The sequence below is a fragment of the Perognathus longimembris genome, chromosome 2 (assembly GCF_023159225.1).
Source record: "Perognathus longimembris pacificus isolate PPM17 chromosome 2, ASM2315922v1, whole genome shotgun sequence".
Classification (NCBI taxonomy): domain Eukaryota; kingdom Metazoa; phylum Chordata; class Mammalia; order Rodentia; family Heteromyidae; genus Perognathus; species Perognathus longimembris.
Genome location: NC_063162.1, coordinates 102,186,532 through 102,198,861, shown reverse-complemented (window position 1 = coordinate 102,198,861; position 12,330 = coordinate 102,186,532). Strand labels below are relative to the sequence as shown.

General features: G+C 43.1%; 1 protein-coding gene across 1 annotated transcript in view; it reads left to right on the top strand.

Moving 5' to 3' along the window:
- Positions 1–12,330, top strand: part of Cdhr3 (cadherin related family member 3) — a 56,467-nt gene that overhangs the window by 35,659 nt on the left and 8,478 nt on the right. The window contains 4 exon segments of the mRNA XM_048337408.1: positions 1,077–1,175; positions 2,614–2,840; positions 8,097–8,268; positions 10,320–10,570. Coding sequence (XP_048193365.1) covers positions 1,077–1,175; positions 2,614–2,840; positions 8,097–8,268; positions 10,320–10,570 — 749 coding nt within the window.

The window sequence follows — 12,330 nt, the reverse complement described above, 5'->3', positions numbered from 1 at the left end:
GTTGGGCTGTAATGCAGGACTGCCTCTTTCTCTTTTTGGGGGGGGACATGCCAATCCTGGGGCATGACTTCAGGGGATGAGTGTGAGCTCAGGGCCTTACACTCTTGCTTGACTTTTTTGCTCAAGGCTGGTGTTCTACCACTTGAGCCACACCACACTACTTTATGCTTTTTTTTTTTTTTTTGCTAGTTAATTAGAGACGAGATTCATAGATCTGTCTGCCTGGGCTGCTTTGAGCACAATCCTGAGGTCTCAGCCTCCTCTGAGTAGTTAGGATTACAGGTGTGAACCATGGGCCCCAGGCATCCCCTCTTTCTTGACTAAATCATACAGGGTCTTTTAAGCTTCTCTCTGCCTCTAGCCTCACTCTTTCCAGTGCAGCTTCTCCATTTCTGCCAGGGCCTTTTCAGGAAATGCCATCATATCACTTCCTTAAGTATGTCCTGTAGCTTTCAAGTTCAAGTTTAAACCCCTGCTTGGCATGCAAGGACTTTAATTATCTGTTGTTTAACTCTAGCTGCAGTTCCTGTCCCTTCCCTACAAGCCCCCTCCCCTTCTTTTTTTCCAACTAGACCAAATAGTTGGAAAGATTTCTGAGTGAACCAGGCAGTAGTTTTATGCCATGATATTTTTGTGCATGCCTAGGATTGCCCTCCCACCCCCAATTTCATAGTACCCCATTTGCCTCTGTCTTTGCAAGGTTCCCTAGACACCCCAAGGACAGGACCCCCAGTTCTGACCCACCTGCATCCCAAAGCCTGCACTTGAAAGATACTTTTTTTTTTTTTTTTTTTTTTTTTTGCCAGTCCTGGGCCTTGGACTCAGGGCCTGAGCACTGTCCCTGGCTTCTTCCCGCTCAAGGCTAGCACTCTGCCACTTGAGCCACAGCGCCGCTTCTGGCCGTTTTCTGTATATGTGGTGCTGGGGAATCGAACCTAGGGCCTCGTGTATCCAAGGCAGGCACTCTTGCCGCTAGGCTATATCCCCAGCCCTGAAAGATACTTTTTAAAGTGTTGAATAAACAAATGGAGTGAGTATGGATCACAATTTAAATTTGTTTGTATTTCCATTTTTAGATACTATCTACATTTCTGTCCTAACACGCCCAGAAAATGAATTTCCTCTCCTCTTTGCTAGCCCATCCTATGAATTTAATGTATCAGAAACCAGCCCAGGTAAGTAACAGCCAAAACACAGACCACAGCTCTCTGTGGGCTCATACCAAATGCCTGTCCCAAAGAAGGGGAAGCTCAGGCCAGAGGCCTCCAGTGTGTTTTGCACAACAATTGACAGTGGATTAGCACTTAATGCACCTTTAAAAAAAAAAATTGTCCTTGCTGCCATGGAACCCTTCAGGTAAAACTTGGATTGTGAAAAACAGTTGAGTAAGCCAAGTTCTTCTGGACCCCCGATTGCTTCTTTGTCTATTTGCCTGACCCCAGAACCTTCCCTTTTATATCCTAAGTTTTCTCCTGGTCTCCAGCTCATTCAGAGAATTGAAATATCAAAAGAAAATAGTGTTTCCCATTTCCTTCATCTAAAAACAAAATAAAGGTATTTTCTGTCTCTTCTCCTTGGACTCAGAACCCTCCCCACTATCTCTTTCTCTCTTTATAAACTTTGATTTTAGTAGACACTTCCCCCACTAAGAAAATATTCGCTGCTTCCAGCTTCCATTTCTCCCCATCTCTCCTTTTTGAAGGCAACACTGTCAGGTCTCCTGTGTGATCTACTATATAAACATTCAAGTACAACAGAAGTCCCCATGGGCTGGCACATTGAGATATGGATACTTCTTCCATAGTTAAGAAACCTTATACTCCCTCTAAAATTCTCTCCATTTTATTCTCTCTTTTTATGATGTTCTTTATTTCTTGATCTTGACATTAACTTTTAAAACAAAATACAAAAAGAAAGTCCAGAGAAGATTCCTTTTAATTCCATATACCTTACCTAGTGAATAACATTCAATAAGAATAGAATATTATCTAAATCCATAGATCTCACTACAATTATTTTTGACTACCTATTCTGGGTCACACACTTGGTGTTGGACTACAGAACTCGATGAGAAAATATCTGCCCCGGAGGGGAACAAGTTATGAGAAAAAACGTTTATAAAACAAAACAAGCCAGATCTCCAGTAGTCTCACCAATAGTATTTGTAAAAATAAGCCAAATAAGAACAGTATTTTCAAAGTTATATTCTGTAGAGTCACTCTTCAAAAAATAGTTTCTTCATCTTGTTTATAAGAGCCATTCATGCTCATTCCAGAAGATGGGAAAAATATAAGAGAGTTATGTAGGATTGTGCTAAGAGATGGATGTAGTGCATGAGTATTCCTTGCACTACTGTTTGCCATGGCAACATGATTGGAGGTTCTATAAAGGCCAAGAACTGTCTTTCACACCTTGTGGCCCTGCTTGGGTCACAGAGCCAGTTACTAGTAGGTCCTCATTAGAATTATTTGAATCTAAGAGACATTAAACATAGAAAACACAGAGTGTGAACAGCCACTCTTTCTGCCCATGGCAGTAAGGGCATCTGTTAATACATCCTTCCCTCCCCAACCTGTTCAATCAGGACTAATCATGGGTCCTTTACTCTTCCAGCTAGGACACAGGTTGGACAGGTTCAGGCAGCAGATGAAGACTACCCCCAGAGCAGCATCTCGTACTCCATCTCCACTGGAGGAGCCAGCTCCCAGCACCCAAATATATTTTGGATCAATCCCAAGACAGGAGAACTCCAGCTTGTCACCAAAGCAGACTATGAGACAACCTCTAGCTACGTTCTTAGAATCCAGGCCACCAATGGCGAGAGCACAAGCTCGGTCCCTGTGAGTTGGACAACTGGGTTGACTTGGTCTCTGTCACACTCAGGTAGCTAGGCAATGAGAAATCCTCACGGGCAGGTCTTACAGATGTGAAGAGAAATGAGTCGTGATACCCAGAACTGAAATCTTCTCGGTGTATTTGAAGCCTGAGTTTGTGGGTCACTGGGAGAAGTATTGGGATTGATGACCAAACACTGGGTTATCTGCTGAACCCACAAAGCCTTTGTGGGACAAGGCTCCTCCTATGGTCCATCCAATCTTGCTTTGCCTCACAGTGGGCTGATGGTGTGAGACACACTGCCAGGAGATGGATATGACCCTGTAGTTCTGTACCTTCTCCCAGAGAGCAGTTTTGCCGTGCTGCCACCCCATATTCATACATACTAGATGGAGCAGTTCTTACCATGATGCTGTTAGTCTTTTTTGTGTCACTATAATGAAATACCCAACACAGGCTACTTAAGAGGTAAAGAAAGGTCTAATTTTTGGCTCGTGTATCTAGTGGGGTCAAGTCTGTGATTAGATTTGGCCCCATTTGTTCAGGCTTCTTGTGAGAGTGGCATATCATGGCAGGAGCAAGTGCTTACATCTCCAGTGAGAAAACAGAGTGAAGATAAGCCAGGATCCCACAAAACCCTTAGGAACACACTCCCAATGACTCAGTGCCCTCCTGTGGGTTCTCCTGTGTCTCAATAGCTCCCCCCTCCAGGGACCAAGCTTTTAACACTCGGGCTTTTGAAGGGACACTCATCCAAACCATAGAGATGGCTACTACATATAATTCTGTTTCCAAGCCCTTGATGCTCCTGAACCTTGTGACGTGCAGAATGTCACTGAGTAGATGTGTGGCTGAGGACTCCGCATCTCTAACATGCTTCCCTGAGGTACTATCACTGCTGGTCACACTTAGAGTAGCACATAAGGGTCTCATAGGACTTGCCTGGTGTGTGTGGACAGTGGGAAGGATATATGAGGGTCACATGATGACTTCAACAATGTAAGTCTTTCTTCTTTCTCATTAGTAAAGTGAAGAGGTATAAAGGCAAATGGTCTCTTGGTAGCAGCAGGCAGTTCTTGGAGATAGAGACAATGATTGGCTCAGAGTCAGGGAGACAAGTTCATTTCTCAGCTTTTATCCCAATTGTACAAGGGAATCTGATCAAGGCTTGTCTCTATGTCCCTATTTCTGTGATTCTTAGGTAGAAAGTCACTTGATAAACCTGATAAACCAGATAATTGAGTGCTTCTGGTGATTCGCTCTTTTTTTTATTCAAATTTTTATTATCAAACTGATGTACAGAGAGATTGCAGTTTCATATGTTAGGCATTGGATACATTTCTTTTTTTATTTTTTTCTCAAATTTTTATTATCAAACTGATGTACAGAGAGGTTACAGTATCATACGTTGGGCATTGGATACATTTCTTGTACTGTTTGTTGTCTTGTCCCTCATGCCCCCCTCCCTCCTCCCCCTTTTCCTTTCCCCCCATGAGGTGTTCAGTTCACTTACACCAAACAGTTTTGCAAGTATTGCTTTTGTAGTTGTTTGTCTTTTTTTACCCTGTGTCTCTCAATTTTGGTATTCCCTTTCAATTTCCTAGTTCTAATACCAGTGTACACGGTTTCCAATATACTCAGATAAGATTACAGAGATAGTGTAGATACAACCACAGGAAGGTGATACAAGAACATCATCAATAGTAGAAGCTACAGATACACATGGGACATTGAAAGTAGTTACAACAGTGGTATAACAGTCGTTTCCATAACATGGAGTTCATTTCACTTAGCATCATCTTATGTGATCATAAGGGTATAGCTATTGGGCTCTTGTGATCCTCTGCTGTGACTTGCCTAAACCTGTGCTTATTCTTCCCAATAAGGGAGACCATAGAGTCCATGTTTCTTTGGGTCTGGCTCGCTTCACTTAGTATAATTTTTTCCAAGTCCTTTAATTTTCTTACAAACGGGGCAATGTCATTCTTTCTGATAGAGGCATAAAATTCCATTGTGTATATGTACCACATTTTCCTGATCCATTCGTTTACAGAGGGGCATCTGGGTTGGTTCCAGATTCTAGCTATGACAAATTGCGCTGCGATGAACATTGTTGTGCTGGTGGCATTACTGTGATTTTGTTTGTGGTTTTTTGGATAGATACCCAAAAGTAGGGTTGCTGGGTCATAGGAAAGTTCTATATTTAGCCTTCTGAGGAATCTCCATATTGCTTGCCAGAGTGGCTGAACCAGTTTACATTCCCACCAACAATGAAGTAGGGTTCCCTTTTGGCCACATCCCCTCCAACAATTGTTATTGTTAGTTTTCTTGATATAGGACATTCTTACTGGGGTGAGATGGAATCTCAATGTTGTTTTGATTTGCATTTCTTTTATAGCCAGTGATGTAGAGCACTTTTTCATGTCTCTTGGCCATTCTCATTTCCTCATCAGAGAAGTCTCTTTGTAAGTCTTTAACCCACTTGATGAGGGGGCTATTGGTTCTTTGTGGTTTTGTTTTGGAGGAAGGTAATTTTTTTTAGTTCTGCATATATTTTAGATATGAGGCCTTTGTCCGTTGAGTGGCCGGTAAAGATCTTCTCCCAGTCTGTGGGCTTTCTGTTTATCTTGCGAGCTATGTCCTTTGCCATGCAGAAGCTCTGCAGTTTGATGCAGTCCCATTTGTCCAACCTTTCTTTGATTTGTAGCCTTTCTGGGTCTTTGTTAAGGAAGTTCCGTCCTGCGCCAAGGAGTCCAAGTGTTTCTCCTATTCCTTCCTTTAGTGTTTTCAGGGTGTCTGTTTTGATTTCGAGGTCTTTAATCCATTTGGAATTGATTTTGGTGCAGGGTGATATATAAGGATCTAGTTTTAGTTTGTTGCATGTGTTGAACCAGTTTTGCCAGCACCATTTGTTAAAGAGGCTATCTTTCTTCCAAACTATTGTTTTAGCTCCTTTATCAAAGATTAAGTAGGTGTAGTTCTGTGGGTTCATTTCTGGGTCTTCAATTCTGTTCCATTGGTCTTCAGGCCTGTTCCGGTGCCAATACCAAGCCGTTTTTATTACTATAGCTTTATAATACAGCTTGAAGTTGGGTATTGTAATTCCTCCAGCACTGTTCTTTCTGCTTAGGATTGTTTTTGCTATTCTAGGTCTTTTATTGTTCCATATGAATTTCTGGATTGCTTCCTCTATTTCATTAAAAAATGGTGTTGGGATATTAATGAGTATTGCATTGAATTTGTAAATAGCCTTTGGCAATATTGCCATTTTGATTATATTAATCCTCCCAATCCAGGAGTATGGGAGGTTTTTCCATTTCCTTAGTTCTGACTTAATTTTGTTTTTCAAGCTTTTCATCAAAGAGGTCTTTCACTTCTTTGGTTAAGGTTATTCCTAGGTATTTTATGTTTTTTTGAGGCTATTGCAAAAGGAGTTGCTTTCCTGATTTCAGCCTCGGTCTTCGGGTCGTTAGCATAGAGAAAGGCCATTGATTTTTGAGGGCTTATTTTATATCCTGCAACTTTGCCAAAGTTTTGGGTCAGCTCTAATAGCTTGGGGGTAGAGTCTATGGGGTTCTTAAGGTATAGGATCATGTCATCTGCGAAGAGGAAAAGTTTAACTTCACCTTTTCTATTTGGATCCCCTTTATATTTTCTGCTTGCCTAATTGCTCTGGCTAGGAATTCTAGTACTGTGTTGAAGAGCAGGGGAGAGAGTGGACATCCCTGCCTTGTTCCTGATTTTAAAGGGAATGGCTTTAGTTTTTCACCATTTAGAGTTATGCTTGCTGTTGGTTTGTCATAAACTGCCTTGATTATATTCAGGAATGTTCCCTGGAATCCCAGTTTTTCCAGGGCTTTTAGTGGTGATTCGCTCTTAAATTAATGGGATGATGTTTTCACTGAGGTGTGAGGCTCAACATAGCTAGTCAAGAAAAGTTAGAGATAATTGCAGTCGGTTAGGTTGAAGGGGTTTTTTCCCTGAGAAAAATGAATGGACTCACTTTGGGCACTAACTAAAGTGAACATTTCAATTTATTCCTGGGCTCAGAAATAGCTGCAGTCCTCACAGTTTGTAAATAGGATGAATACGACTCAAAATTTATAAGCTTTATTTTGGTGATGAACTAAATGATCATATAAGTCCTTTTCAGAACTGACATTCTGTGATTCTGTGCTGGCAGGCATCTAGGTCTACATGATCGTTCACCTAGCATAAAAGGCAGCCACAGAAGAGAATAGATGGGCCCTGCTTGTGGCAGGTCAGCTCCTGGGCCCAGTGTGGGGCTGATAACCCCCATTACAGATGAGATCCCACCTTAACCAGGCCACAGGCTCTAGCCCACTGCTTTTCAGCCCTGACTGCCTATCAGAGTCAACTGGAGAATTTAAGACAAAGTGATGCACCAATCTCTAGAGACTCCCATTCATCTGGTATGACATGGTCCCCAAAAGATAGCGCCAGCATTGAGAACCACTGCTGAGTACACCAAAGGCAGGGGGTGAACTTCCCATTCACAGGGGCAGCAGACAATGAATGATGGGTCTCCATAAGTCCACAACTATTGCTAGAAAAGAGCTCCGTCTTCTTCTGAGTGCCGATTTCCCTAGGTGTACATGTACATGGAGAGACATATGTTTGTATGTATTTCATGTACACATATACAGTGAAGATGGCAACAACATAGGATTTGAGGTAGAGTGAAACTGAATTTGAGTCCTAGCTCATCTACTTATCAGCTGAATAGTCCCAGGTCAATTATCTGATCTCTCTTAGCTGCCTTACCTCACCAACCAAATGGAATGACCAAGTTACCTCTCTCACATGAGGGTAAGTGAGACAGTCCCTGAAAAGAACATAGTTTGAAAAGTACCTGGCACTCAATCAGCACTCTATAAGTTTTAGCAATTAGAATGATGGCCTCATTGGCACCAGTGGCTTACACCACTCTTCCTTGGGAGGTTGAGATCAAGAGAATTAAAGCTCAAGGCCAGCCTGGGCAGAAATAACTTTAAGACTTTATCTCAGTGGAAGAAGCTGAGCATGGTGGTACGTCTGTCATCCCAAGTACAATGGGAAGCTTAAAGAAGGAGGATTTCAGTCCAGGGATAGGCTGGACAGGAAGTGAGGCTCTATCTAAAAACTAACCTGTGTGTGTGTGTGTGTAATATGACCAATTAACCAGTGTGTGTGTGTGTGTGTGTGTGTGTGTGTGTGTGTGTGTGTGTGTGTGGAATATGACCACCTCCTCATTCATCTAGGTTACTGTGAACATCCTTGGAGAAAATGATGAAAAGCCAGTATGTACCCCAAACTCGTATTTCTTGGCTATCCCCGAGGATCTGAAAGTTGGCACAAATATACAGAATTTCAAGCTGATCTGTACGGACCTTGATTCTAGTCCCCAATCTTTCCGCTACTCCATTGGTCCAGGTACAGTACTTGATTATGAGAGCTGTCAGGGGAGGCCTATGAGACCCAATCACCCAGGTCAGCTCACATGCTGAGCTAGGCACAGTGTGTGTTGGGGTTGGGGAGGGGTAGGGTGGGAAGACATAGTTTGGATGCAGAAGGGTAGTCTAACGGTTGTGTACTGCCCTGTGCTACTGTTGCCTCCTCCTCCTCTCCCTCCTCCTCCTCCTTCCCCCCATCCTTCTTCTTCCCATCTTGAGGCTTGAACTTAGGGGCTAGGCACTGTCCCTGAGCCTCTCTCAAGGCTAGCTCTCTACCACTTAAGCCACAGCACCCCTTCTGGCTTTTCTGAGTAGTTTATTGGAGAGTCTTACAGGGACTTTTCTGCCCAATCTGGCTTTGAACCATGATCCTCAGATCTCAGCCTCCTGAGTAGCTAGGATTACAGGCATGAGCCACTGGTGCCCAGCTCCTGTGCTTCTTGTAGCTTCCTGCTTCAACAGCTTCCCAGGCCCCTTGTGTGCATGGCTGTCCAAAGGCATAGAAAAATGTGAATTCCATTGATGGTGGATCCCACCCTCACCCACACCCTCAATTCCTGGACTATATTATGAATGCTAAGTCACATTTGTATACTTTTAAAAAATGAAATAGTTCAATTTTTCAACCACCACTTTTCCTGAAAGCTCAGAGTGGGGGCAGGGAATCCCAGATCTCTTGGGCTAATAATAGATTAAATAGATTAAATGCGTTTTTGAAACATGTCCTCAGTAATTCTCTTCTGCTCCATTCATTTTCTGTCTTCAAATATATACCATTGTGGGGAGGGGGGGAAAAGGGCACCCCTCAATGGAAATCAGACCAAAATAGCTCATCTAATGAAGTGCAGGGGCCAGAGATTTAAACCCAAACAAGAAGAGCAATTCTGTGCAGAAGAGTGAAAATCCATCTTGGCCTCCTGCTGAGCTCTGGCAGAGCAGGAACTGGAGCAGTAGGAAGCCTGTGAGCTGATGTGTCACAAAACCCAGGGGCAGACACTGCCTGGAGACTGCAGTTGCTGAAGATGGAAATAATCCATACTGAGAACCCTAAGGCCTTTACAGAGCATTTTGCTGCTAAGGGAGTAAAAATTGCATCATCTCCTGCTCCATTTACTGGTTTGCAGTTGGTAATGAGTCTGGAGCCACCAGAGGAATGAGCAAGGGCCATGCTTAGGCTGGCAGCCTTCCTGCCTTGGGCTCCCTGAGCTCTGAGCTGTGCTTCAACATAGCAGGGTGTGATGGGAGGGGCAGGATGGGTAGATTCAGAAGGACCTGGGGCTGCAGTCTTTGCAAAGCAAGGAGGCACTGCCACCAGTGTGACCAGCCAGGTTCCGTGAAAAGTATAGAATGAACTTGGCCTATGACTTGACTTGGGAAGTGTTCTGTTCGATCTCCTTCCCATCCATTCACTGGTCTGAGTGTTACATGGGTGATTACCAATTAAATGCCCAAGGATCAACTAGCAGGGGCTACCTCAGGATTATGAAGTCTCTGTGGCTAGTGGCATCAGGACAGCCGTGTATTGTTCTTTCCCACTTATCAGTGGGAGCAAAAGTTTCATTATACTCATGAAATTTCTGATGCAGCCTAGGTTTTAGTCCAATTCTGGGACCTTAGAAACCCAGTGCATATCTGCAGAGTGGACATTTGAAAGAAAAGACCAGATTCAGTTTTCTCCCAATCCTTATCTGTTTGTCTATCTATTCATCCATCCATCCACCCACCTACCTACCTACCTACCTATCTCTTTTTATGCTCGTACTGGGGCTTGAATTTAGGACCTCTTGCTCTCCTTTGGCTTTTTTGCTTAAGGCTGACACTCTACCATTTGAACCTCACCTCTACTTCCAGTCTTTCGGTGGTTATTTGAAGGTAAGAGTCTCATGGACTTTCCTGCCTGGGATGGATTCAAACCATAGTCCTGAGATCTCAGCCTTGTGAGTAGCTAGGATTACAGGTATGATCTTAAGCCTTTATTGTGAGTTCTCTTTTCTCCCTTTTGCTAACACCCTTGTATCTAATCTCATTTAGGTAATGTCAACAATCATTTCACCTTTTCTCCCAATGCTGGCTCCAATGTCACACACCTGCTGCTTGCGTCTCGTTTTGACTATGCTGGTGGTCTTGATAAGATTTGGGACTACAAACTACTTGTCTACATAACTGATGACAACTTGCTGCCTGGCAGGAGGAAAGCAGAGGCTCTTGTTGAAACAGGGACAGTGACTTTGAGTATTAAAGTCATGCCCCATCCAAGCACAATTGTCACCACAACTCCCCGGGTAAGAGATTGGGGACCTGGAGTCCCCAGCCACATGCCTTTGGGATTTCTATCAATGGGTCTCTTAGCCCAGGAAAAGTGGGGAATGAACTGAAAAGAGTCGAAGCATTTAGCTAAATTTGAGTAGTTAAATTGTGTGGCAGATGGAAATCTGAGCAAGATGTTGGCCTTCTAGAATTATTAACTTCCTTTTCTTATAAAGAATAATGTGTATTTGTGCAGACATGTGATAGAACAAACATTAACTGTCCCTGGTGCTTGTGACATGGGAGCCAGTTTTCATGGGCATGGGCTAGATACTATCTGTGTAGCCCTTCCTCTGTTTGTCCATAAGGGCCATTGCAAGTCAATGTCCAAAAAGCTAGGCAGCTACTTCCCACCTCTTCCCAAAAGTCACTATGTGTATCCAAAAGCTTCCTCCAATCTATTGATAGTGACATAATGCTTGCAGGTGTCAATCACTTTGAGGAATAAGCCAAAAAACAGTCTCTGCCCTCATAGAACTTACGATATAGATCAAAGTGTCTCCCAGTTTAGTTGCTAGACCAGCAACATAAGCATTTCTTGAAAACATACTAGAAAAGGTAGATGTTTTTCTTTTTTTCAATTTAATTTTATTGTCAAGATGAGGCACAGAGGGGTTACAGTTACATACATAAGTTAGCGAGTACATTTCTTGTCAAACAAGATGTTTTTCTAGGCATGAGATTACACCTGCAATTCCAGCTATTCTGGAGGTATAGATAAGAGAATCCAAACCTAAGCAAAAGTTAACAGGTCCTGTCTCGAAGATGAGGTAGGTGGTGGTGGTTTCTTCCTATAGTTCCAGCTCCTCTGGGAGGTAGGGATCAGATCAAAGTGAGAGGCCAGCTCAGGTGTGAGAGACCTTATCTTAAAAGCAAAGTTTAAGAAACCAAAAAACTGGGGATACTTGCCTAAATCACAATGACTTCCTGGGTAGGATGTTGGAACCTGAAATCCCCAAACCAGCAACTTAAGTTCTCAGGATTTCTGATGCCCACTAAAGTTTGAGAGTCACTGACCTAGAAGAGGAAGAAAATTGCAAACAAGTACACTAGTGAAATAAATAATTACAGATTATGATCAATGGTAGGACAAATCTAAGCTGGAGGCACAACAAAATCAGGATGCAGAGAGGACATGATAACAGGATTATCTTCTCTACCCCTCAAAGCAACTAGTCCCCCTCCCTTTGTCCCATTTCCTCCTCCTAGTTAAGAACTACATATGGGTAGCATGCCATATGAAAGTCATCAGAACCTTGGAAAATTACCTGTGGAGGATAAATGTCTGCCTCTCAGAGTCTTCCCAACAGCTAGGTAATGCTTCTCTCTCCTGTGTTTGAATCCAGTGAATAGAAACAGTTGACACCTTGTGTGCCTCTCACACAGCTGTGACTAAAATACCTGATAGGACAAGTTAAAAAGAGGAAGGATTTATTTTGGCATGTTGCTTGGTTTTGCATGGTTGGACAGAACATCATAGCAGTAAAACTTTGCAACAGAGGGGGTTCTTCACATCATGGTGGACAGGTAGTAGAGAGCCGGGAGGGGCTGGGGACTGAGTATAACCATTAAACACACGCCCTAGTAATTTGCTTCCTGCAGTTAGTTAGCTCTACCTCCTAAAGTTTTCAGACCCCCCCAAAATGGGACCACCAGCTTGGGGCCAAGTAGTTCAGCACATCAGCATGTGGGAGATATTTCATATTTGAAACAAGCCCTGAGGACTTCCAGTAAG